Source organism: Bipolaris victoriae, assembly GCF_000527765.1.
Source record: "Bipolaris victoriae FI3 unplaced genomic scaffold scaffold_11, whole genome shotgun sequence".
In the NCBI taxonomy this organism is placed as follows: Eukaryota; Fungi; Ascomycota; class Dothideomycetes; order Pleosporales; family Pleosporaceae; genus Bipolaris; species Bipolaris victoriae.
Genome location: NW_014575381.1, coordinates 294,292 through 320,380, shown reverse-complemented (window position 1 = coordinate 320,380; position 26,089 = coordinate 294,292). Strand labels below are relative to the sequence as shown.

At 51.7% G+C, this 26,089-nt stretch overlaps 9 protein-coding genes across 9 annotated transcripts; 5 read left to right on the top strand and 4 right to left on the bottom strand.

Annotated features, from left to right (window-relative positions):
* Positions 1-1,109: 1,109 nt before the first annotated feature.
* On the top strand, positions 1,110-1,853 carry COCVIDRAFT_23410 (hypothetical protein; the record flags this gene model as incomplete). Its single annotated transcript, XM_014704968.1, has 3 exons — positions 1,110-1,196; positions 1,329-1,470; positions 1,561-1,853. The coding sequence occupies 3 exons, from the start codon at positions 1,110-1,112 to the stop codon at positions 1,851-1,853; spliced, it is 522 nt and encodes a 173-aa protein (XP_014560454.1).
* Positions 1,854-2,274: 421 nt separating this feature from the next.
* On the bottom strand, positions 2,275-3,468 carry COCVIDRAFT_45973 (hypothetical protein; the record flags this gene model as incomplete). The annotated part of the gene is made up of 2 exons (XM_014705053.1): positions 2,275-2,572; positions 2,621-3,468. Coding segments are annotated over 2 exons (1,146 nt in total), but the record flags the coding sequence as incomplete, so codon positions are not given.
* Positions 3,469-4,869: 1,401 nt separating this feature from the next.
* Positions 4,870-6,687, bottom strand: COCVIDRAFT_89168 (hypothetical protein; the record flags this gene model as incomplete). Its single annotated transcript, XM_014705052.1, has 3 exons — positions 4,870-5,519; positions 5,573-6,508; positions 6,582-6,687. 3 exons carry the CDS (start codon positions 6,685-6,687, stop codon positions 4,870-4,872), a joined length of 1,692 nt encoding a protein of 563 aa, XP_014560538.1.
* Positions 6,688-6,913: 226 nt separating this feature from the next.
* On the bottom strand, positions 6,914-8,580 carry COCVIDRAFT_23407 (hypothetical protein; the record flags this gene model as incomplete). Its single annotated transcript, XM_014704967.1, has 3 exons — positions 6,914-7,023; positions 7,072-8,010; positions 8,058-8,580. The coding sequence occupies 3 exons, from the start codon at positions 8,578-8,580 to the stop codon at positions 6,914-6,916; spliced, it is 1,572 nt and encodes a 523-aa protein (XP_014560453.1).
* A 759-nt stretch (positions 8,581-9,339) lies between these two features.
* Positions 9,340-11,515, top strand: COCVIDRAFT_34496 (hypothetical protein; the record flags this gene model as incomplete). The annotated part of the gene is made up of 2 exons (XM_014705051.1): positions 9,340-9,365; positions 9,790-11,515. The coding sequence occupies 2 exons, from the start codon at positions 9,340-9,342 to the stop codon at positions 11,513-11,515; spliced, it is 1,752 nt and encodes a 583-aa protein (XP_014560537.1).
* A 675-nt stretch (positions 11,516-12,190) lies between these two features.
* Positions 12,191-13,075, top strand: COCVIDRAFT_89086 (hypothetical protein; the record flags this gene model as incomplete). The annotated part of the gene is made up of 2 exons (XM_014705050.1): positions 12,191-12,596; positions 12,651-13,075. The coding sequence occupies 2 exons, from the start codon at positions 12,191-12,193 to the stop codon at positions 13,073-13,075; spliced, it is 831 nt and encodes a 276-aa protein (XP_014560536.1).
* A 1,108-nt stretch (positions 13,076-14,183) lies between these two features.
* COCVIDRAFT_89176 (hypothetical protein) lies at positions 14,184-15,750 on the top strand (the record flags this gene model as incomplete). Its single annotated transcript, XM_014705049.1, has 2 exons — positions 14,184-15,276; positions 15,332-15,750. The coding sequence occupies 2 exons, from the start codon at positions 14,184-14,186 to the stop codon at positions 15,748-15,750; spliced, it is 1,512 nt and encodes a 503-aa protein (XP_014560535.1).
* A 576-nt stretch (positions 15,751-16,326) lies between these two features.
* COCVIDRAFT_89047 (hypothetical protein) lies at positions 16,327-18,117 on the top strand (the record flags this gene model as incomplete). Its single annotated transcript, XM_014705048.1, has 3 exons — positions 16,327-16,456; positions 16,512-17,518; positions 17,695-18,117. 3 exons carry the CDS (start codon positions 16,327-16,329, stop codon positions 18,115-18,117), a joined length of 1,560 nt encoding a protein of 519 aa, XP_014560534.1.
* A 596-nt stretch (positions 18,118-18,713) lies between these two features.
* Positions 18,714-25,023, bottom strand: COCVIDRAFT_23402 (hypothetical protein; the record flags this gene model as incomplete). Its single annotated transcript, XM_014704966.1, has 2 exons — positions 18,714-19,798; positions 19,848-25,023. The coding sequence occupies 2 exons, from the start codon at positions 25,021-25,023 to the stop codon at positions 18,714-18,716; spliced, it is 6,261 nt and encodes a 2,086-aa protein (XP_014560452.1).
* Positions 25,024-26,089: the final 1,066 nt, after the last annotated feature.

Sequence of the window (26,089 nt, the reverse complement as noted above, 5' to 3'; positions counted from 1 at the left end):
ATGCACCATGGTTTCCGCATGCCACCACCACCACCACCGTTGGGCCATATGTACGTCTTCCCAAAGTGTCCAAACCCCTCTCCAACATATATACGTCAGCAATCCAATGTCGCATAAACGCACATGCGCCCACGGCGGACTTGTCTGGTGCGTCCAAGTATGTATCGAGGAAGAGAAAAACAAAGCAATTCTGGAAAAAGTAAGCAGCGAGGGTTCTTCCCGCACCCGTCCTCCCAACGGTCTTGACTTGCTTTTTATTCAACCCCTCTGGGCCAAGCAACAACAGCAGGCTTCCGACGCACGGCTGATACACTTGCACTCCACTCATGTAGTAAGTTTTCTTTTTGGCTATTGGAAAACGACATTGTCTGTAGGCTGGGGCAAATAAAAACGATCAATACCAAGCAACCGCACTATCGTCAGCGGAGAGTCCAGCTCCACCCAAAGATGTCGCTAACCACTTGTGCTCGCCGAACCAAACCTTAATCGTGCCCTGAGCTTTTTGCCCCCTCAAGGTTCACCCAGGCAAGTGCTTATGCTTCCTGGGTCCGCAACAGGTAATTCGGTGTAATTGAAGAACCCTTCTTTCCTCGGCGAGGCTTACAGCTACACCTCGTCCAGGCCATCATGAATACAACAACATCTCTGCAAACTGCAGTGGTATGCAAGTCACGTCTCATATGTAAACTCGATGCATGGACCTTGGAGCAAATCTAGGCGCGTCCCCGAAAAAAAGGTCAGCTGTGCCTTAAAGTCAAACAGCCATTGCCCCTGGTGTCGATCACCTGCGGGTTAACTAGCATTTGATCCCACCGAGCCACTATTGCTGTGGATACGACTTGCTTGGTCGAATGCGATCGTGGAGGTGCCGGCCCTTTACCTAAACCTTACCTGCCCCCCTTCTATTCCCCGTCTCGGTCTAGTCTGCCGCCCACTATTTATCTTGATAAAGGACCCTCTCTGCCCTTCCTTGATTCCTTCAGTGGCTTTCGATTCCATCCTACGTTTTGCGCAAAATACCCATCTCCTACATTACAGTCAATCTTTAATAACAACACCACCACCACCACCACCACCACATCAACAACCACCCACCAAACACAGCAAACATGCGTTTCCAATCTACCGTTCTTGCCGTTGCGGCCACCTTCGCTTTCGCCAGCGCCCAGAACCTCGAGAATGTTCCTCAGTGCGCTGTATGTACCTCCTCTGCTTTGTCCTCCCTGTCTTGTTCCAGCTCCACCTCTCGCGGCACCATTGGAATCGCGTCGAGCTAGTGCACGCTATAATCCTATCATGACACATGTCACTGACAATTCATCCCCTAGATTCCTTGCTTCGTCTCTTCTCTCCCCGCCTCTAAGTGCGGTACCACCGACATCAAGTGCCAGTGCACCACTGGCCGTCAACCCCTCCAGGAGGCCCTCATGGCCTGTGTTCCCACCAAGTGCAACGAAACCGAGGCTCTGAGTAAGTGTTTCTCCCTATCCACCACCTTATCAAACCGTTCCTTCCAACAAAAAAAATGTCAATCCCCACGTTACTAACAACATACTACAGAGATCATCCCTGCCGTCGCTGGGCTCTGCGCCTCCGCCGGTATCACTCTCACCGACATCCCCACTGCCGCTCCCGCTGCCACCGGCAGCCCTGCCGCCTCTCCTTCTGGCACCCAGCAGCAGTCCGGTGCTCCTGCTGGCAGCCCTGCCAGCCCTACCCCCTCTGCCTCCAAGCCCACTGCCTCTGGTACCTCCTCGGGCTCCCCTGCCCAGTCTACCGGCGCTGCTTCTGGCAACTACGCTGCCATTGGCTCTGTTGCCCTTGGTCTCGCCGCTGCTGCTTTCGCCTTGTAAGCACCTGTTTATCCCTCACGTTTGGTGTTGTGTGTGTGTGTGTGTGTAAACCCTCTTGTGTGTCTTTTTATCTTGCCAAAAAGGGGGGATATCTTTCATGGTTCGACGGTATTTTGGGCACGCAAAACATCGATGGATATACCTTTCACTTCTTTTTGCGCTTTCATGGTTAGCCCATTCAGGAGATGGAGAGGACGGAGTCTTGTTCAACCCCCTTGATACGAAAGCAAATATATTTTCAGACAGGAAATTTCTGACAACCACTTAATTTTTATGATTTGACTCTTTAATGATTCTTATGTGGTTTCTATTCAATTGCTTGTGGGGATATGAAGTGCTTCGACGTTATGTAGTGATGGCCATGAAAACGCCCTGTTTGTCTAATATACAGGGAACTCCGCTTTCATGCAGCAGTAGCAGCAGCATCATCAAGAGCAGCAACCCATTTCTCAGACCAAGCCGTAAACTCATCGTCCTGCCCACTCCAACTCGTGCGCACAAGCTCAACTGCCGTCTTGGCTTCTGCACAGCACCGATCCAGCATCTCCTGCGCCTCGTCGGCGTCGAGATCGTAAAAAGCAGCAGCGATATCATCGACTGTTTCTGGAATACTTTTCAGCACGCCCATGAGTTCGCTGAGTTTGAGGCTGGGACTTTTTGTCGCTTGTTCTTCTCCACTTTGCTCTTCTTGTACTTCCCCTTTTTCTGTTAATGCTTTCCTCTTGGTGTTGTTCGTCGCAGGTGTATTGCTGGGCTCGAGAATGGACGATGCAGGATATGTCTTTAGTCTCCTCTTGACAAGCGCCTGGTATAATATGCCCATCATCTTGAGCTTCTTGAGGCTCTTATCCAGGAGAGCCTTGAGCTCCTTGTCGTCTTTGCCTAGTTTATTTTCCGTTGCGAAAACATCATCTTGGTCGCTGTGCTCTGCCTCATCGTCGTCGTTATCATCATCGTCGTCCGCAACATCTTCCCCCCACTCCTTTAACTCCTCGATTGCGTCGAGCAGCACAGCCCGCAACTCCTGTGCCTTCTTGACCACGAGCCCCACCACGCCGTCTTTGCACAGTTTCTCCACTCCATCACACGCATCCCACACCATGCCTGTGGCAGAAAGCACTTGTTGTTTCTCGGCTTCCGTCACGCTTCCTCCTTGCTTCGTCCCTTGCTTCTGCGCAATGCTAAGCACAATACTCAATACCTCACTCCAACTCGCCAGTAAGCCTTTGACCTGCGCCCGCATCTCCGCACGCATGATTTCGCCCACGTCGCCCCGTTGTCCCACTCCAGGCACATAACTCGCCGCGGCCACGACCCCGGTCAGCGGCCCTTCACTCACATTGCCAATCTTGGTGACTAGGGCAGACGCCGTCAGAGGCGGGTTGATGAGCAGCAGTGAGAGGGTCGTCGTGTGCGATTTGAGCAGCGTGCTGCTGGTGCGAAGTAGTTCGAGCGGATTCGGTATTTCTGTCGACGGATCGGGCGCGGATGCGGATGCGATGGCAGTGACGGTGTTGGTTTTGCTGGGGGTAAGCGACGATTGGTAGTGTGTAAGAAGCGTTTGGGTGTTCTTGGTGACTTCAACGAGTGTAGAGAGATCCTTCGCTTTCGACATGATGCGCGGTTTGTTTGTTCTTTTTTTTCTTTCTTTTCTCTTAGAGTTGATAATAAATAAATCGAAGCGACTGGGTGCAAGAAAATAATAGGGCAAATAGTTTAACACGCGTGGCGTCCTAGAATGTACTACTCACTGTGTAGTGACTGCGGAAAAAAAGTTGGTGGGGGGTTGCGGAATGGAGGGACAAAAATGCTTATCGATAACACCTGGTGCAGTGGAGCATGCTACGCCGGCTCTTATATATCGGTGCTAATTTCATGTTGTTGATAATACGCTTCGATGGGCTATATCTAGTTGTTTAGGTTTTCCGGTTTTACAGGTTGCATAAAATGGCTCCTAGCGATCCGGTCATGTAGCTCTGGTTACATACTCCAGGTTCTCATAAAGATGATCTAACGCATCCTTTTCTATCTCATTTTCTTAAGTAATTGACTAGACAATGACCGTGTTACCATTCAGCTTAATGCCCCCGATTCCTTTGTCTTATCATAATCACAGTACTCCCGCTTCTCAAAAATCTTCCCTTCCTCTAGTCTAAAAAAAAACAAAGCCATGTCATTTCGATACTTCCGCGTCCCTGGCCCATCGCCCTTGAAGTAGCCATCAATTACCACACGATCCCTTTTACTAACTAAAATCTTTGTGCCGAAACCCCCACTGATCAAGCTGTCTACTACACGAGAGAGTTGTTCGATTCGTTCATAGGCTACGCGGTCGCCAGTGAATAGATTTACTAAAGAGTCACTACTGATCCACCAGTTACCGTTCGGATTCCAGAAATCTTTAAATTTGTGGATTTAATCGGCCATCAAGGTGATGTAGATACTCCTCAATGATCTATTTATTATCAGAGGTGGTTGAAGCCATATCGTAGTAATTGTGGTAGGCAATGTTGTTTCCAATCTCTAGTAAATGAGCAACGGAGAAGTTAGGCGCGTACAGTACAATCGCAATGTACAAGGTGTTATCAATCCCTATATAACGTCTTTCCTGATTATTCTTCCTGAGGCATCCGCAAAGTTTTGACACTCGGAAACTACTGTTTTAGTAGTGCTGGCATTTCGAAAGAAAGGTAGCCCGTTTTCATAGGCTAGCCCGCTTGGTCTGGGAATTCTGGTTGTCGTCAATCGACCGAGAGACCGATATTCATTTGGAAGAGTACAATGCTCACAGGTTCGAAAGACTCCACAAAATCTCTCAATAAGTCAGAGTGCATCAACCCTTAAATGTAAAGCAATCACACTCACAGACTGCAGAGCTGCAGAGACCACAAATTGAGTAAAAATTGCTTTTAACATTGTAGTCATGTCTTGATATCTAATCTTCTACCATCCGAGCAACGCGAGTCAACCGCAATACACCCAGAATACGCCATCATCCTAGTTTCACTTCCTCCTCTCACAACTCGTTGTGTTCTGGAACAACCTTCTTGACCTCAACACCACACACCGCCGGCGTACCCACTTCCATCCTGTACACACATTTCTCCTCTTCAACAATCTTCCAGATCTCATCCTTCTCCGCGCAAGCCAAGATGACAAGTGTGCTCCTGTTGGGGCCGTTCCAGCAATGCTGGCCATTTTCGTACTTGAGAGCGATGCGCTCGCCACTGCCCAACCCTTTGCCATCCGCAGGTAGCTCCTCATCAACAGTCATGGACTCGATACGAACAAAATTGCCCATGCCTGTGTGGCCACCGCCTTTCTTGGGTTTCTGCGTCGTCCTGGAGAGGAAGCAGTGTTCGTATGTGTATTCACCAGAGTCGGTAGATATACAGACGTCTTTCAATGCGCGGAAGATGGCGTCTGGGCCATAATCCTTGGTAAGATCTTCTTCGTGTCTGGTTAATTCAGACTTGTCATTCTCAAGCTCCCTCTTTGCTGATTCAAGCTGCGACTTTGCATCGCTGACCGCTTTGGATTCAGGAGCATCGGCAGATGTGGGGTCGGCAAGGATTCCATTCTCGATGAGCATGATGCGCAGGTCGCGGAGCTTGCTGTCGACCCAGCTACGGATGGATTCGGGTAGATATTCTTCGAATTGGTAAACTGGATACTTGTTAGCCTATGAACTTGAGTATTATGGTTTGAATAGTACTCACGGAGCTCCATGTCAGACTCGTCTACTTTCTCAAAGTCGTCCCAATTGATAGCATTCTCAGAGTCTGGCTTGAGAATGTCATCTAGGTCTCGGTCTAGAGCATCGTTGGGTCCTGGGCGATCTTGTGCAGCATAGTTCTCCCACGCCTGGACTGCACGCTTCACACCCTCATCGTTGAAGTTGGGATTGTACTCCTCCTTGAAGCGGGTCAGCATACCCTCAAGATCGGCAACCCTTGCTCGTGCAGAGTCCCTCTCATTGCGTAGGCGGTTGATGTTATCAGTAAGCTCCTGGATGCGCTGCTTTGCCAGACCCGCCAGTACAGTGACCTTGCCGGCCTTGCCAGCGCCCTTGACCACCTTGCCACGCTCTGCTCTCTCAATCTCAGCCAGACTCTTCGTCAGCCCATCAACCTTTAGCGTTGCACCTTCAATTTGAGCCTTGAGAGTCTGGATGCGGTCCTCGACCTCCTTGCGCAGGCGTCCCGCCTCGGCCACCAGCTCCTTCCGCCGCTGTTTGGCAGCAGCGAGGCTCATCTGTCTCGCCTCGTCCGCCTTCCTCCATTCCTTGCCAATGGCCGCACAGCGGTCTTCGCACTTGATGCCACCGACGTGTTCGTACTCATCGCTCCCGTCGCAGCAAAACTCATAATCGCAGGCACCGTCGTTGACGCTCGTAAAAGGAATGTAGCTGGGCTGGTGGCCCTTATTCTTGCAGTAGAAGCCTGGAAGGGCAGGCGTCGTGTTGACATCTTTGCCCTCGACGCTCAGCGGCTGAGGTGGGGAGAGGGGTGAGAGATAGGAGCAGGCCGCGGTGCCAGGTTCATCAGAGCCATCGGGGCAGTCGCAGTAGTCGTCGTTCAGACGGGCAATGGGGAGCTTTATGGCAGGATTCGAGATACAAGTAAATGTCTCGGTGTCCTTGTAGTACTTTGCAACTAGACATTGGCCGTCAGCATGCAGAGCTCCGTCCATTGCAGCTGTCTATGAGCTTCCTTAGGTGCAACATACACTCCGGACCCACACCCCGCGGCCGGGCGGGGTCTGATGCCGCATCTACAGTGCTGGCGAGGAGGGGAAGTATCAGGGCAAGGGACGACACGTGCTTTCTCCCCATGTTTTCAACTTGGTGGGAGGAATTGGAGTTTGAAACTACAACTTGGTTGAGATGCCACATCAACATAAGGTCCAGGGTCCAGCTTCAGGGCCAATCACATTCCGTCTGTGCGCTGGCCCTCCGCTAGCCTCCTATGTGTATAGTACATATTTACATACATACTACATGCATACTACATATTACATACTTCTTCCTCACAAACCCTGTGCCTAATACCACCACACGTCTACAATGGATTTGCCCCCTTGGGCAGCTTGACTTTAAAAACAAGAGCCTGAGTGTCAATGCTATACCCACTTGCATCCGCGTACTGATTCTGCCCAAAATTGATATAACCTGTACAGTGTTAGTTGAATGTCACCAAATCCCAGCAGCCAGACTTACCATTCTGTGTGATAAAGTCGTTATCTCCAAAAGACACGAGGTAGTACTGCTTTCCTTCATCCTCGCTCGTCCTATCACTCCTGCCAATCTCGTCTTTCTTGTCGACTGGTAACAAGGCGAAGCTCTCCCACTTTTCGTTGAGCAACTTTGAATCTTGCTCGCCACCGTTGTGCAGACCAAACTTCCTCAGCTCGTCATTGTTGTTGTAGGAAAGCCATGGGCAGTAAGTAACAGGTACAATATTGCTCTTCAGCTCACCATCCTTGCTGGCAACTTGTCCACCGAGTGCATCGGCAGCTGTCCCCAAAACGTTGGTAGCATTTGATATATCAATCACATCGGCATTTCGATAGAGAGATTCTGTACTCTCAGCACCTTGGCCAGCGTTCGAGTCGCGTGCGAGAACAAGGAATTGTGTTTCCGAAATGTAGTGCATTTCTGACTGACTAGCAACACGTCCTGTAGAGACGAGTGGTAGCTGAACGATGTATTCAGCTTCCAAAGTTGTCTTTTTGTCCTTGATGCGGTACTTGAGGAGACGTGTGTTGCGACGCTTCTTTGCAGCGCTGCCACCGTCTTGAATGGTAGCACTTTGGAGCATCGTGTACAGATACTTGCCGTCTGGGCTGGCAGTGAGTGCCTCCAAACCTTGATTGTTGCCTCGACCGCTTGTAGGGTCCCCAGGTACAATCTGGAGGTCAGGGTCGTAGATAGGTGGGGAGTCAGCGCTGAAGCTGTCGGTGCCGTTGCGCTGGGGAACAAGAGCAGCTGGAGGACGAACCGCCTTGATCATCTTGCCTTGAATGTCGAATTGATATAGATAGGCAGCATACTCATCACTGATCCAGAATGTTCCGTCGTCCCCAAGTACTAAACCTTCGGTATCGAGAGAGATGCGGGCACCGCCAGGACCAGCTTGACCAAAGCCGTTACCGGTATCTGCGTTCGTCAGTAAACACTCCCAAGAACTCGTGTTCACAACTTACATTTTGCCAAGGGAAGAGCAGGGAATCCTGGATATGTGATGGTATCGGTAGGGTCGAGACCAGTCAGTGGTGTACCGTCAGGACCAGCAAGAAGCAGAGTGTCCAAATAGGAGATCTGTAGGTTTGAGCTTGCTGGCTTTGCCACTGTAGCTTCGACTGGTGTAAACTTGACGCTGAACTTGTGGAGCCGAGTCTGAGTGTTCTGTGTTCCTTGGGTATTCCAGCCACGATCAGGCAAGCCCCAAACCACGCCCTCATAGATCCCATTCTTGTATTTCCATGACTTCTTCTCGAAAGCTATGGCGCTTCCAATGCCACCGATTGTGTCGCCAAATTTGTCTCGAGCATCACTCTTTATTGATCCAAAGCCTGCGAGCTTTTCATACGTGTAAAGCTTGCCATTGCACGTAGTGATGTTGGAAGCAGTTTGGCTTGTGGAACTTTGGTCGTGAGGAATGACTGAGCCGGCGATAGCCCGGCCTACTGGGAAGGCCAGGAGACTGAGGGAAGTGGTGAAAAGCATTTCGATGGCTAGCCTACTGTCGCGTGCCTGAACAGGGGAGCTCGAGGGGCTATCATATGGCTATATTAATAGCTGCAAGATGAGATGGAGCGCGGGATGAACATGAACGGCCAGTCGGGTAAAGGATCACACCCTAGCTACATATTCCCCATCCTCACCACACGTGCGCTGTTTGTTTGGCCGTGGATTGCGAGGCAATAGTTCTCCTGCCGGAATGGCTACATAGCGGCTCAGGTTAGCCATGGGGGCGGGCGCATAGCGTTAAGATTGCGGGATGCGGGGACGAATGCTTTTGCTGGAATGCAATTGAGGAACATTCAGGCATGCACCCTAGCAAGGGAAGCCCCTTGTGGCTGCGTTGAAAGTGACGTGCAGACGTGGGGGATGGAAGCACACGTTGTCCGCAGAGGGGCTGTGAATGGCTGACGGAGAGTTTGCCGAGGAACACGGCCTCCCCCATTGGGTGGTGGCGCACGCGGATACATCTGTGTACGCACACGTACGGTACTTACATACATACCACACATTGTTACTGCCCATATCTGCATTACGCCAATGAAAATGTCTGCTATTTACAGCTACCTTCGCGTACTGCAATGCTGGCCAGCTTCGTGTGAAGTCGCTAACTCACTACCCGTAACGTTGGTATATTGCTCAAGGCGCGGCTTCCGTAAACTGAACAGTTGAACCCCAGAGGAAATAGACATGGTGAGACCATGGTGCACTCTTTCCGTTTCTCAGCGTACACTTTCCCTCGTCATGGCCGTCTCTTGTTGTGCAGCAATGTGAACAGGCATACATGTCACTTCGACTTCACCCCCTCCCTAAATCCTCATTGACATCACGGAAATTCCTAAGTTCTATTTGCGCGAGTATTTTCAACAGTGGACAAGCGACTCTCTATTCTTAGCCATAGGGGCTTGCCTTTGCAGCTGTTCCAGCGCTCATAGAAGTCATGCTTCGAACTTCTAGCGATAACCTAATCACCACACTTATCTCATACCTTGTACCTGATCAGCCCACTCCTTCGGAAATACAATCGAGAAACTCCAGTGAATATGGAGAATCCTCTTCAGGATTCTTCCGTCCACTCACCGGCGACATCGAGAAAGACGACGGCCATACGAAGGAAGATGCTAGCAACCCAAGCCTAGAAACCATCCCTAGGGGTTCACGGAAGAGGGCTACCAGCGATCTGACCATCTCAAGCGGTATACGAAGAGAACGAAATACGGAAGTAATAGCAATGAACGCATTCAGATCAAAAGATGACATGTACCACCCAGAACATGTAGCCTTATCTCTATCGCCTGCTTCACTGCAGTCATCTCCCATTGCCATACGGCGGCCTTTTAGCAGCTCACGTAACGAACTTCGGACGGTTACGGAAGAGGTTACAAAGCTGTCTACGAGCCCTCAAAGACTTCTCTTTGAACGGACAGAACCTGTTCCCAAACATCCTCTGAGGCCGAGCCAGCCTTGCCGTGAACCGGCGACAGATGGAATATTGACGAGAATGAGACCGATCCTAACTAGATCAACCGCAGTAAGCTCCAAATCGGATTCAAGCCTAGCCAAGGCGTACATGAACCCAAGGTCACGCGATCGGCACTTGCCCTTGAAGTCTTGTATCAAGAAGAGAGCGAAGAGCGACACTTTCACGTCGCTTGATGGATCACGATGGAACACAGAAGATCATGACTCCAAGACCCTTTGTCGCATCAAGACTGTCGATTTTGGAGGGAGTGGCTCTAAGCCCTGTCCCCAAGTCTCGAGCACAGTTATCATGCCAAAGAGCCTGCACCAGGCTTCAAAGCACGACGTCAAAACGCTGTCCAGACCGACTGGAAAGCGAAGAAGAGCTGCCAGTAATTCTTTATTGTGCCCGAACACAATTCGCATAATAAAGAGCAGTGTGGCAGACCCGGCGATCACACGAACAGATGTGCACGTTGTCGCCATCACACCCTCATGGGACGCACACGACATAACCAACGAGGAAGAACCTGATACAGCCACACCGACGATGCAAGTCATAGAGACAAAGAACAGTAGTTACGAAGTGATATGGGATGATGTACCGCTGGAGCAGAAAGTGAGAGGGAGAGGGCGGCGAAGCTCTTCTGCAAGCCACTCTTTGGAAATGGTCAGTCCATCTGCCAGGCGGGGTCTTGAGCGCGTCAACTCCAAGCTCACAGGTTGGTTTGGAAGTTGGAATAGCGCATCAGACAGCTTCAAGCCCACGATTGTAGTCTTTCCGGACGATGATGGCCGAACCACGGGTTTCGACTGCGCTGCGGAGGACAGAGAAGATCTACCGCTATTAGCGCCTCCGAACAGCCAGGTTACCAGTACCACTTCTTCTTGCCATCCGTCTCGTCCTGCAAGTGTGCCCCTGAATGGGGTTGTTTCCGGCGGAGATGTTTCAAGAGGAGATGTCATGGACGAAACACTCCCGTATGTTGGTCAGTATTTGTTACAACCTTCAGAGCAATCATTACTAGTACGGAACCGTGAAATTCAGCGCAAGGGGAGATGGAACAGGCACTCCACAAAGGCTCGCCATCTCTCAAGCCTCGAAGAAACAGATACGCGCTTCCATGATCATCGCGACTCTGTTACTATAGCCCATGCCCGCCTTATCCATTCAGGATATGTCTCACCTAAGCCGTTTGAGCGACAAGATTCTTATGAGATAGCTAAGAAGCGGAAGCACATCCGCAGTCAGGCTGCATCGGTAGAAAGTGCGTATTCTCAGCCCAAGGAGTCGTCAATCGAGGCTTTGGATCTCGTCACGAACAATGATAGCGCCAAAGAGTCGCTGCTCGCAGTCAAAGAGCACGCTGCACAGGCATTGAAGAACGGCAAACCGGCCTCCATTCTCCGCTCACCAAACTATGGTACCGATCAGCGACACTTGCGAATTGTTGAGTAAGTGAAATCGATATGATGATGCTGCGCAGGATAGATCCGGTCTTGTGATTTGGTATCAGCCGGGTTTGAGGTCGTGTAACCAGGGACGAATGGGCGCGTCAGCATCAGCCAAGGCCGATGACGGTGTTATTTGCTTCTTGTGCTTCTACCTATTTCCTACTTTGGACAGTGTCCTTGTCCGCCTACCGTTAGTCAGACTACAATGGCAAGACCATTACCTATGTTTCCTTTCCATGCTAAGCGATGTACTGAGATTGTGAAAATATGTGGTCTGTCCAATCGGGAACACGATACTTGCAGTGCGTTGCGTTGCGTTGAGCTATCCCTGTACGTGACCACTACTTACCACCCTCGCGCTATTTCACGAGCTGATATTGCAAGTACTGGAGCGCTCTTGCATACACGCCGCACACACTATGCTTCTGTTAAGATGCTTGATTGCGGCTAATAATAATACCAAGAAAAGTATCACCGGACACCAAGACGCCCGAGGCTCAATGTGTAGCATCGAACGATTAGTGTCGCAAAACGCGTTTGATCATTTGCAGCGATGAAGATGATGCCGCACAAGCGCCGCTTCGCTTTTATATACTAAGATGGTACATGTCCACAAAAAAACTAGCTATTCACAATGTCAGTAATTGCACCTTACAAACCAAGCCACGGCGCATCCACCATGAAGTTTGCGACACATGATACTTCGAAGCGTCATCAGCCATATGACGCGCTGCACAATGTCGTTGATGGCTCCGATTCGAGCACGGAGGTCGGTGATGAATGGGACACAGAAAATGCCGCTCAGCCTCGGCGGAGAAGGATAACGGTGTGGAGATGGGCGAGGAGGTACCGGTGGATGGTCGACACTACACTTTTATTGGTGATTATAGGACTCCTAGCCGAGAAGAGGTGGCAGAAATACGAGAAGAGCCATCTCTACGAGCTTGCCGGTGATATTACTGGGTTTGCGCCAAAATTTGGCCAGCAGATTGTTAGTTTCAAACCCAATGCTGTGTTTGCTCCCGAGGAGCCGACGGATTTTTGGAGCAAGGAGACGCAGCATGCCTGGCTGAGCATCGTTCCAGGTACGTGGTGAAGCCATTCGTTTTCAGATACGAACATTGCTGACCGAGTCAAAGAGGGCCTTGGCTATGTCGAAGTAAAGAATGCGTCGGAATACTCCAACCTACCGCATCCAATCCATGATTACCCCAATCAGACGGTGTTCACTACGTCGGTTACGCATCAGTTACACTGCCTGTACACGATACTTGAAGCGTATAACACCATGAAGCTTACGGTTGCCTCACCGGCATCGGCAGACCCGATCAAGAAGCCATGGCACATCAACCACTGTTTTGAGTATATTAGACAGGCAATCATGTGTGCGGGAGATGTAGCGCTCGAGGGAGCGGCGACGAGCTTTCCAGGTGACGAGCATGGGCAGGACCTAGGAGGGAGTGACGGATGGGACGCCAAACACGTGTGCAAAGACTATGGGCAGGTGTACGAGTACCTGGAAAGGGAGACGATCAATCACATGAAGTGGATCTCGTCAGGCTGAGGCGAGGCACGGGATCCCTCGGTATGTAACGATTTTTTCCAAAGTGCGGGGAGCACGTGAAGAAGATGAAGGATGCCAGAGTGAGTGTGTAGTACAGGACTTACACACAGGACCCGCATAAGCTGACGACGTGGATGGGGTCCCCGGTCGACATAACTTTTTTATGGAGGTCCAAGGCATCAATCAACATTGGGACATGCATGACGACAGCGCATGCGGATTGATTGGATGCTGAATTTGTTGACCCTGGAGATGTTTGGTTTTTATGGCCTTGTGTTTGGCGTCAAGTTGACGTAGTACATGGGTATACATCTGAACGCACACACAGTACAAAGTAGACAAATACACAAGCATGTTTACACTACACCGATCCTACACGGATGCTCCACAAAACAAGAATTTCGGAGCGGATGCTTAAAAAGTGCCGCATTTTCCGAAGGTGTGTGGATACAAGCAGCGGTACGGTGGTTGCCCCAAATGCGACGCTCCCACTATGTCGGGTGGTGGAGTGGCCAATCAGGCGCCAGCTTTGCCCCTAGCGCTCGTCGGAGCATTGCAGCCACATCGGCATCACCGAGCGTACACCGCGTACACCTACGTAGTCCGCCTATGCCCATGTTTCCTGTCTCGGAGCTCACTGCTAGAATGGCTAACGGTCCCGTCGCCGTCGCCGCCATCGTCCAAAATGTAACGCTGACTGACCGCTTCCGAGTCTATAAGAAGCACTTCTGCCCCCCTCTTGGCGCTCTCTCTCCCTGCTGCACGTCCATCCAGGTTCCAAAAAGAGTGAGCCTTGCGAGCCTTGCTGGCTGTGGAGAAGCCTGGTATTCCACAGCGATAACCGATTCGACTACACTACGCCTCGGCCGAGAAACTCGCACGACCACACTTTTCTTACCACAGAGGAAACCCATCTTGTCCATTCCTGTCAACATCTGGAAAAACACCTTGATCGGAGAAGCCGACATTGAAGTGAACTCCTACTACCCCACCATCGAGTCGCATCTCTGTGCCATTGATTAAAAGGCCAGCTGATCTCCACGACCCATTGACTTCCCCTCCACACACCCATCCGCTCGCTCACCAAAGTCCCAATCTTCCAGACACAATGGCGCAATCACCCCTCATCGTCATTCTTGCGGGTGCTGCCATCTCCTACTTTCTGTATACCCGCATCGCACTCTACCTCGCACGCCGCCGTTTCAAGAAGGATCACGGCTGTCAGCCATGCAAGGCCCAATTTCACAAGGACCCTATTCTGGGACTCGATGTCATGAAGGCCATGGCCAAATATAGCAAAACCCACATCACCTTGCAAGAAACCAAGAAGCGCTATGAGAGGCTCGGCAACACTTACCACAGCCGAATCGTCAACCAGCCTTACATCATGACCTGCGAGCCTGAAAACATCAAGGCCGTCTTGAGTTTGAAATTCAAGGACTACAGCTTTGCCCACCGACAGCCTGCTTTTGGTCCTCTTTTGGGCCATGGTATTTTCAACGCAGATGGCGACCGCTGGGCCAACAGCCGTCATCTCCTGCGCCCCAACTTTGCACGCGATCAGGTTGCCGACATTGATGCTTTCGAACGCCACTTCAACCTCATGCTTAAGCATATTCCCAGGGATGGTTCGACAGTGGACTTGCAAGACCTCTTCTTCCACCTGACGCTTGACACCGCAACCGAATTCTTGTTCAACCACTCGACCGACTCACTTCGCATGCTTGGCCAGGAAGACGCCGACAATGAAGACGCCATCTTTGGCAAGGCATTCAACTTTGCGCAAGAAGATGTTACCGTCCGTGCTCGCTACGGACCCCTTGATCGCTTCAGGAGAAATGCTGAAGGCAAGAGGGCCATTGAAATCTGCCACACGTACATTGAGAAATTCGTCGACGATGCTCTGCAGTTCCGACAGAACTTGGATGCTGAAAAGGCGGCTGGCGGCGACAAGTATTACTTCATCCAGGAAGTGGCCAAGCAGACGACGGACAAGAAGAGGATACGCGAAGAGCTTATCAACATCCTGCTTGCTGGCCGAGACACGACTGCGAGTTTGCTGAGCAACATGTTCTTCGCTATCTCCAAGAACCCGGAAATCTTCGCAAAGCTTAGGGAGGAGGTTGCCACACTTGAAGGACGCACACCGACATACTCAGAACTGAAGAATCTCAAATACGTCAAGTGGTGTCTGAACGAATGTAAGTTTTGACTGATCAAGTAATAGTGTGTGCCCATACTAAACGCATCATATAGCACTTCGCATCCACCCCGTTGTACCTGGAAACTCACGCTACGCCACCCGCGACACTGTGCTGCCTCTAGGCGGTGGTCCCGACGGCCGGTCACCACTCTTCGTTCCCAAGGGCACAACAGTCGGCTACTCACCATACACAATGCACCGCCGTCAGGATATCTATGGACCGGATGCTGACGAGTTCAAGCCGGAGCGCTGGGAGACACTGCGTCCTGGGTGGGAGTACCTCCCGTTCAACGGTGGCCCACGTATCTGTCTCGGCCAGCAGTATGCGCTTATTGAAGCTAGCTACGTCACTGTCCGCCTTGTACAAGAATTCAAAGCCATTGAGAGCAGAGACCCTGGCCCATGGCAAGAGGGTCTGACACTGACGCTATGCTCGCTGAATGGCGTCAAGGTCGGTCTCACTCCAGCATAGAGGAAGCCTGGGACTGGCCATGGCTGGTGTGAGACATGAAAAAATTAGGAGGCATTTTTTTCTTCTTTCTTCTTCCAGAGCACATTTTCAGCTCAAAGTAGTTTGTATGAATATTCTTTAGGATGGATTACATCCAGGTTGTTTGTGGGATATTCAGGTAATCATGTTTGCTATTTGAGGTTTGGAATAGACTACACCTACCTACTACTCCAGAGAGAGAGAGATAGAGAGCGGGGTACGGGTATGGCTGAGAAGCAAAAGCCACTGTAGATTTGAAATGAAATGGACACATGACTTGTACATTGGCAGAGCGAGATACCTAGTCACATGATTTCAGTGCAGACATAGCCACAATCAGTTTGTGGTGCCAACGTAGAGTGCTCGTGGCATGTTCCCCATGCTGCACCAGCGCAACCGCCATTGTCCTAACAGAGACTAGCGCCGGAAGTCCGCAGGTGGCCACCCAGGAACCCAGGTGTTGATCAACAACAGCCAAACGTCCGCTGCTCCGACACAACCCAACCCCGAACCTTTTCTTGTCTGGCCTTTGCTACGGCCCAGTCGCCGGCAGACATCATGTCGCGAAGCCACCGTCCTTCGACTACGCCCATGGACTTTGAGTGGACAAATCAGACAGGACCCATTGACGCACAATCGCCATTCCTCGCCGCCAGCCAGCAAAAGAAGCGTAAGCACTCTCCGGCCGGTTGGCTTGATTTCCGCACATGGCATGCGAGATGGAACACGACGGCTAACCCCAGGGCCCTGGTTGGGCCACGCAGGCCCCCACTCCGTCGTCGACTCCCCCTCCAAAGGCGGCTTTGCGACGCCAACTCGTTTACGCGACCCCGACAACCGCATGACATACTTCAGCCGCGACCCGAACAAGCCCTTGCCCTCTACACCAGCCTCTTCGCTACCCGCACATATCCAGCCCAGCCCTTGGTCGATGCGCACCCCGTCACACGACATCGACTTTAGTTCAGGCGGCGAGACCCCCGGCACCCCGATGATAGACAGCGACATCGGCACACCAGATACACAATTGGCCAGCAAGATGGGACGATTGGCTAATGGCGATACCGATAGGAAGGGCGGCCGCCGCGACAGCTGGTTCAAGCGGACCTTCATGTCCCCCAGCCCGACCAAGGATCGCGACAAGGAGCGAGAACGAGACAAGGACCAGCTCCAGCTCCAGCCCCAGAAGCCCTACTCCAAAAAGGCAGAGAGTCGCATCGTCAAGCGCCGCTCCGAGCGATCGCGGTCTAAGAAGCGAGTCGCCCTTCGCGATGACGATGCTGACGACTCAGACAACGATCAAGCCCGCCCGCCCATTGCCCCAAAAGAGGCGGGGCCTGTCCAACAAACCTTTGCTATGAGTCTCGGTGGATTCTTGTCGTGGGTCGAAGCCCATCCGAACCTTCCTTCTGTACTCTCCTACTATCTACAACTCACAGTCAACATGTTTCTTGGCAGCCTATTCATATACATTGTCTATTCCGCGTGGGCGGGCGTCATGACCGACGTGGACATTGAGTCTTCCAAGCATGCCTCAGAGGTTATGGTGGAGATTGCTGCTTGTGCAACTGAGTACAATCGCAATCGCTGCCGGCCCGAGGAGGTGGTACCAGCTATGGAGAAGGCCTGTGGTGTGTGGGAGACTTGTATGAACCGTGACCCCAAGAAGGTTGCGCGTGCGAGTGTGACAGCAAAGACATTTGCCATGATTTTCAACAGTTTCGTTGAAGAGTTCAGCTACAAATCCATGGTATGTGATAGTATTTCTGCTTTCAGGTATGGGATGAAACCGACAACCAAGCCTGCGTATATCCAGTACATAAAGACTGAGAATGCTTGGTTCTATCCCTCTTACCTCTTGAAGTCCCAGGAACAAGATTTTTGGTTCCAAATTTGATTCAGACCGCTAATTCGCACTCCCTACAGATCTTCACAGCCATCATCATCTTCGGTGGCTTCAACCTCTCAAACTGGGCCTTTGGCCTCCTGCGTTCCCAGCAACAGCAGCAGCAACAGCAACAATCACAACACTCGCAAGGCGACTACATGCCGCAAACCCCCCATCGCGTAGCCTCAAACTCGTACATGGACCATCAGCAGCAACAGCAAGGGTACCACAACCCGTATCAACAAAACTGGCAACAACAACAACATATGCCGCCCTACCAATCACAACACACGCCATATACCGGCCAACGACATATAGAGGCGGCCCCACCCCTCGTCCACGCACATACCATGCCTCAACTACCTTCTGCTACATCAAACACCATGACAGATGCAGTTTCCTCTGCACACTTGCTAGAAGGCAGTAGTAGAACGACCCGAAAGAGGAATATGTTTAGGTAGTCTTTCCATGTTTTTTCCCTATTTCCCTTTTTCTTTTTCTTTTGTATCTTTATTCTGGGTCGTTTGTAAACCCCCCTTTTTATTTGTTCTCCCATCTTCTTCGTTGGTTCCAGGGCTATGCTTATTTATAGCCTTCTGTGTTGAGTTTGGAGGGAAAAGTTCTAGGGCATATAGGACTGACACCTGGTGGTGGGTGGGGCTTGAATTAAAAGGGACCCCACTGCTCAAAGCATAGCAAAATGGCGAACATGGTGTTTGGAGCATGGCTTGGTCTTGGTCTTGGGCCTTGTTTGCGTCACGCGGTTCCCTTTGCATCCTGACTTGGACGTAAATCGAAATTCTGAATATATCGCGCACATGCAAAAACTACAGAAAATTTGTCCTCATCAATGATAACGAATGCATTACTTAACGTTCATTGTACAGGTAAAAGTTCATACAGCATATAAGCCTCTCCAAAGCCTGGATATCAAAACCAAAGTCCACATCATATACATCCATCCACTTGCCTCCCAAAACGCCTTCCTTTTATCATTGTCTACTTGATCCTCTGACCCCCCTTGAGACAATACAACACGCAAGAATCACCAGCAAACTTAGGCAGCTGCCTCAGTCTTGGTCTCTTCCTTTCCACTCTCCTCATACTTCTCCCAGTTGGCCAGAATGTTGCCAATCTTGGGAGAGTTGGTAAGCTTGTACACATCCTCAAAGTACTCCTTGGTCAACGCAAACGGCTTCGCAGTCACGTTGGGGATGTACTTGCCCACCAACTTGCTCGGGTCAATCGATGTCTTGTGGATCTTCTTGAGCAGGAAGGATCGGAACGGCTTGACACCAGAACGCAAGAAAGTCGAGTGGAAGGGTACGTCGATACCCTTGAGTGGAATGGTAGCAAAGCCACGTTGCAGGTCGAGAGGCTTAGGTTTGGCCTCTGTTTGCTCAGCACACCCCTTGATGATCTCGACCAGGTGGTTCTTGACCTCTTCAAGCGAGAGAGTTTGCATAAGTGCTTGAATGTCAATCTTCTGTTGCTTGAGGTAGTTTGTCACGCCAGTGAGGCAATCAAGAGCGCGAAGATCACCAGCAGCGACGTACTGCATGTTGGCAATATTGTAGTTGACAATCTCCAGCAACCATCCGGTTGTTTCAGCGATGTTTTCAACAACGTATTGAAGCGCTTGCTCGTTGAAGGTCTTGGAAATCCTGCTAGGGTTGACAGCGCACATAGAGTAGTTGGAACGACCGGTCTCGTCACGCTCGACAGCGACCTGCATCGTAAGACCACGGTAGAAAACGACCGAAACCAAACTCTCGATAGGCATGACCTCAGCCATGGCTGCTAGAGCAGAGTATTCACCGAGCGAATGTCCGGCGAACGTGCTTTCAACTTGGATCAAACCCTTGGCACGCATGTCCTCAAAGGACGCCTTCTCCATGAGGGTCAGAGCAGGCTGTGTGAACTGAGTAGCTGAGAGTAGACCAGCTGGTGAACGGTAAGTGTACGATGTGGTGTTCTCGTCAATCTCCTTGAAGATCTTCTCAGACTTGATAGTTCCATCAGCAGCGACTGTTTCGAATGTCATAGACATGTAGTTCTGGCGGATAGCCTTGCCGACAGGTCCACCAAAGTGGATGGTCAGCTCCTTCGGGTTGTTCTTCACAATGTTTGTGATAGCGAAACCTATTAAAGATTAGACACGACAGAAAGCGTCGGAGCGCATTGAACTTACCATAGTTGTCCATGAAGTGCTTGTCGGCACGGTCCCAAACCTCCTTAGCAACAGGACTGCTGTTGTAAAGCTCCATACCCATGCCTTGTTCTTGGGAACCTTGACCAGTGAAGACATAGGACGTTGTTGGTTGCTCAACCTCGGCCTCACCAAGCAGAACTTTGTCTTCAGTTTCCTGGTTGCTGACCTCGATGTTGATGATCTTGCGGCCAGAAACCATACCAACGTGCTGGAGCTTGACGTCTAGCATGTCGTCAGGAAGAACCATACCAACGAGGTTGGCGTGGTAGCTCCTGACACGGCCAACGTTGTTTTCCGCAGCCCATGTCTCAACCAAACTTCGGACAGCTGCACTGGAGTACATGCCATGAGTGATAGTACCGGGGAGGTTGGCATAACTGGCAAAGACACGTGAAACATGAATGGGGTTGTAATCGCCAGAGACACGAGCATAGTTCTCGTTGGAGGCAGGAGCCTTGAGGCTCAGAGGTGTCTTGCCGTGTAGCGGAATGGCATTTTCAAAGAGCACTGGTTGGTCGACTGCAGCTCCGTTACGCTCCAAGTAGTCCATAACAGGGTTTCCAAACGCAGTGCCCGATCGGTAATCGACCGAAGCGATCTGGATAATCTCTTTGGTAGGGAGTTCAAGCAGGACTTCTCCTTGAGTCTCAATGTCTGAGAAGACAGTCTTGTTCTTGTACCTAACAACGGTCTCCAGCTTGAAAAGCAAAGTCTTGTTCAGCAGATCAATCTCGGGCTCTTCAAAATTGAACCACTCCTTTGATCGCAAAATGGCGACATCCTTACTGGTAGCCAGGTGCAGCTGGATAGGCTTCTCAACCTTCCTTTGGAAGGTATTTTCGAAGTCATCATACGCGCCACGGTATAGGAACTGGCTAGTGACTTCCATTACCGGTTTGCCATCACGAGTGATGGTACCGCAAACTTCGACCATTTTACCTGAGTCCTGGTTGATGACAGCGTTGATTTGAGCAGTCGTATCAAGTACATCGCCCTTCTTGAGAGGCTCAGCACCAGAGATCATGCGGAAGCCGTTGGAGAGATGCACTAGCTTGAGCAAGTCACCGTCAATTGCACGGGGGAAGATGGGTTTGGTGATGGCCTTCCAACCAACAACAATTGCGAAATCCATGGGCGCGAAAACTTCCTTGCCTGGTCGATCAACGAAAGCCTCGCCTGTGTTGCCGACTGCATGAACAAAATCGTTGATGGCCTCACTTGTCACAGTGGCACGACCACCATCGAAGCGCGAAGTGACAGAAGCATCAAATGGGCAGGCTTCATCACCGAACCAGATCTTGTAGTAGAATTCCTTGATCCGGTCGTTGCGGGCCTCCATGACTTCGTGAATGGGCGCGTAACCCACATCAGGACGATAGTTGAAGCGGAAAGGCAAGGCCACTGGTTGCTTGAGGGCAGTGCGCTCTTCGTAGAGGTTGAGCAGAATCTCACTGTCATTTGTGAGGCTGACATCAGCTGTTTTGATCAGCTTGCCGCCGGTGTGCAGCTCCTTGACGATAATGCTAGTCTTGGCAGGTTCTTTGGGGTTCTGAATCTCAACTATCATACCGCGAGTTGGCGCGAATATCCGTGCAGTCGGGTTGGTCTGAAAACGCTGACCCTGTACGAAGATATCCGTAGTGAAGAAGGCATGCCTCCATGAATAGCTGGTACCTGCCAAAAGTTGAAGCCATGAATGAACTTCAGGCATGGTGGCGTTAGGAGCAGCGGCAAGACGGTAGACGATCTTGTTCTCAAGCTCTGAGATAGTGAGGCCATCAACCTCCAGACCCTGGGGAGGAGCGAGCAGATTGCTGCCAAAGTATTCGATGACAGGGACCTTTGACTCATCGTCACCATAGATGTCGCGGAGCAGGTACTTGATATGACCCTCATGGACACCATCAAGAATCTCCTTGATCGGCTCGTCAACCTTTGTAGAGTATTTGACAGCCATAGGCCCTTGCAGGATACATGTCCTGCCAACGTCCTGATCCACAACAGCATCAAGGTCTTCGGATTGCCAAAGAGAATCCTTCTTGAAGAAGAACTCAAAGGTATCGTCGAGAACTGGAACAAATGGAACAGGCTTTTGACCACGGCGCTGGCAGAGCAGCAAGAAGTGCTGCACATCCTGAGCGTTGATGAGCTGGTCATCAGCCTCAGGGTAAGCCTTGAAGACCTTCTCGAGCATTGGGAAGGGGTCGTTGAGCTCTTCATAGTTCTGAATCAGAGACTCGTTACTGGTCTTGCTGAAGCGTTCCTCCAAACGGCGGATAAAGTCGCCTGTCAGGCGCTTCAAGCTTGGATCGATCCAGCGAGACTGGTGCTTGACGTACATCAATTCCACCATGCGTTGAACAACTTCGGCGTAGGTCATGTCCTCGAGATCGACAGACATGCCCTTCTTGTTCTTGCCGAACCAGACCTTTTGGAAGTCCTTGTTCAACTTGTCAATAATGTACTCGCGCATCTTCTTCAGCTCGGGAACGCGCTTGGCCTTGTCAAGGCTGAAAATCTTCTGGTCCATCTCGTGCCAGAAGATGACACCACGAGTAGCAAGCTTGTGAATGGGTTCACCCATTTCGGAGCGAACAGTGATGACACCACCAGCAGGGCCCTTGTAGGTCTTTTCCCATTCGCTGTCCTCAAGACCCGGAGCATCAACAATGGCCTGCTTAGCCATCTTGGACGTGTGGGCTTCCTTGGCGGTCATAACACGGCTACCAAACAAGCATCCATCAAAAGGCATGGGTGGGTAGCCGAACTTGGTTGACCAGGATCCGGTGAGATATGGGTAGGTATCTTCAGCGCCACCGAAGCCGGAGCCAGCAACAAGAATGAGGTTGTCGCACTTGCGCAGACGGCTGTACATTTGGAGAATGGGCTGGTGGAAGTCCTCAAATGAGTGGTGACCACCACCACGACCACCGGTCCACTGAAGAAGGACAGGGAAAGTGGGGTTTGCCTTGGCGATATTTATGGTCTGTTGGATAGCCTCAACCGAACCTGGCTTGAAAGCAATGTGCTTTATTCCGAGCGTCTCAATGTACTCGTTGGCGACTTCAATAGATGGAACACCAGCACCAATGGTAAGACCCTCAATGGGAACTCCGTCGGCCCTGAGTTTTGCCAGGAGGGGAATCTGCCAACCCATAGCACGCGGGTTGACGTAGATCAAGTTGACTGTGATACCCCTGCCAGCAGGAATGGCCTTCTCAACCTTGGAGATGGCGGCAGTCATGGTCTTCTCATTGTAGTAACCACCACCAGCAAGTTCAATTTCGTAGCCTGCGTTCATTGTCGCTGCAACAAAGTCCCATGGTACTGTGCAGGGTGTCATACCAGCGACCATGACTGGAGGTAGGCCGAGTGTGCGACTCATCTTGGTGTCGACATAGGTCTGACCAGTAGAAGTCTTGACAAGGCGAGGGCCGTGTTCCTTGACCCAGTCGACAGCATACTTGACAGCATGGTCGAAGTCGCGGTCAAAGATCTCAGGCTTGTACCCGACTTCGGCATTCTGGCCATCAATGGCACCAGCAAGGATGACGCGGACACCAGTACCGTCTTTGTTCCGGTTTGTTAAAACGCCGAGACCAGAGATGCCACCAGGGCCGAAGTCAAGGATGTGGGTTGCCTTGGGGAATACCGTGGCCTTTTCCCATTCTACTGAGTCGGCAGTGATCATGCGGACGAGTCTTGGCACAATGTCATCCGTATCGGTCTCGCGTAGGTCTTGGCCAGTGTGAGTATCGTACATGGGGATGCCAAGGTCGGCGGTGGAGATCTTGATAGCCTTGAGATCATCCTCGAGCTGCTTGGTCGCATCTGCGAGGTACGGGCTGTGGAATGGGGCTGTGATGGGCAGGAAACGGTTGACAAAGCGTACTTTGCGCTCTGTAAAAGGTATCCTGGTCTGGTCCAAGCCGGTAGGAGCCTTGTCTTTGCGCAGACGAAGGTTCAGACCGTACAGGGAGATGGGCGGGCCCGTCACAACAAAGTTGCGCGCACTGTTGACAAGAGAAATGGCAATGTGACGGTCTTCGGGCAAATGAGCGTTGGTCGCATCAATGTGGTCCTGGACCGCCTTTCTTGAGAGATCACGGATCGACAACATAGGTGTCGGTGTGCCCTCGCCATTGTCAATTGAATCTTGAAGCACGGTAGGCGCGAGTGATGTCCTTGGGAAGGCTTGTTGACTTCGCGTACCAATCCAGAAGAGAATCTCAATAGCCTTCTTGGCAGCTCGTTCGAAGGTCTCCCAGTTCTTCGCTTCGGCGATGGCGGCTGCTGTGACCACACCTTGCGAGTGACCAGTAACACCGCGCAGACGGCTTCGCACATGGCCTGGGTGGCTTCCGAGAACTCTGCAGGTCACGACATAATGCGCAAGCTGTGTCAACCCAATCAAGGGCAAACTGACGGGTGCAGACACCAGGTAGTCGGTGTCGGGTTGCGAGTCTCGGTTGTTGAGCCATCGCATTACATCAAGGCCCTTGGAGTAGAGCTTCTCAGCGCGCGGGTCTCGCGACAGCTGCAATAGATGTTGTGCTTCCGCGGCAATGAAATCTTCTACAAATGAGGGGTAGGTATTGTAGATCTCGCGGAGCTCATCAAAGTACTCCTCGATGTTTCCCTGTCCACCCAAAACAGCGTATATGAAGGCGTTCTCGTCTGAGGCTTCGCGGAAAAGCGCCGACTCGTGGTGTTTGATGGGTCGCTCTACGGCGGCGCGAGCAGCGTAGTATGACCGCACCGTCACCAGCTTCTTCTCAGTGATGCCAGGCAGCGAAGCGGCCAGCGCATGCACCTCGTTTCCGCGCAAGAAAGCACGCTCGAATTCGGTGAGGACTAGCTTAAGGACCTCCTCGAACGAGTCAGGGTCTTCGCCCTCCTCTACCTCCTTGGCTACGAAGCCCAGGTACCGAGCCACCAGCTCAGGCACCGAGGATGGTTCATCATCTTGGGCAAGCTCGTCGGTGGGCTCGGGAAGGGTAGAGGTAAATGTATCTCTCAGCTGCTGCGCATTGAAGTGCAGAGCAGTGGGAATGAGGAGCGTGTACTCGAGCGAGCCGTGGGAGAGGATGAGCGGGCGCAGGTTTGCCGCTGACCGGGGCGTGGAGATGCCCGTCTGCTGGCCGGAACCGTACATGGCTGTGGGGATTGGGATTACTTGGTGCCCTGTGGAATGGCGGGCGTCAGCTAAGTGTTTGTTTTTGTGGGTGCTGGTGGCGGGCGGGGCACAGATTCTTGGGGAGTTTGGGAGGGGAGATGATGGGAGGCAGGAAGCAGTGGGTGGGAAGCGGGAAGCGGGAAGCAGAAGGCGCATACCTTGGGACTGATTATGGCTCTATGGAAAGAGCGACTTTGAGCAGGAAAGAGCGTCTGAGCAGCGTGAGTACTCTAGGCGAGCGAGGAGGGCGGGGAAGGAGCGATGGCGGTGCAAGCAATTGAAGACACAGCTGGGGACCAATTGCTCGCAGCCAGCAGCCAATGCGTACCTCTTCACTCAGACAGAAGTCAATCTGGCCACAGTGGGTGTGTGGGTGTGGTCGTGTGCGCGGGAATTGGTGTGTACTGCTAGGGGTGTGGTGTAGCAGCTCCCGTGCTGGGTGCGGTAAGTGTTGCGAGCGGCGTCGAGGGTCAACCGCAGGCAACAGGAATTAAAGAGAGGGGCCCCGGGGGTTTTGGACAAAAGACACTCGGCAGTGCTCAGGCAATTGGGGTGGGGAGAGCAGGAGAGCAATGAGTCGGAGGCGGTGCGCTGGCGTGGATTATGATGGCGCCGTTCTCGTCGACTTTTTCGACGAGCACCTCACAAATGGGCCCGCATCGTATGCATGGGTGGCTAGGGCCAGCAGGGGTCCACGCTACGGTACGCAGACTATTATGTTCCTACACAAACTGCTGGGGGGCTCTACTCAACAACTCGGATCGCCGACGCATGCATCCGATGGCACACAGCTGTTGAGCATCCGGCCGCCCAGATAATGTCGCGACCCAATCCTGTTGTCGTCTTTTGCGGCTGCCTTGTGCAGTGCTCAGTGGCCCTCGCAAGCCCAACTGTTCCCGGCGACATGGGGGCACTGCGTCGTGGAGCATCGGCCAAAGCAGTAACGAGCTGCAGTGCCCGACAGGGATCCGGGAATTTTAGTGAGCAGCCAGAGCATGGAGGCGGGCGAAATCCTCAACGGCCCTGCCAGCAACAACCAAAGGCC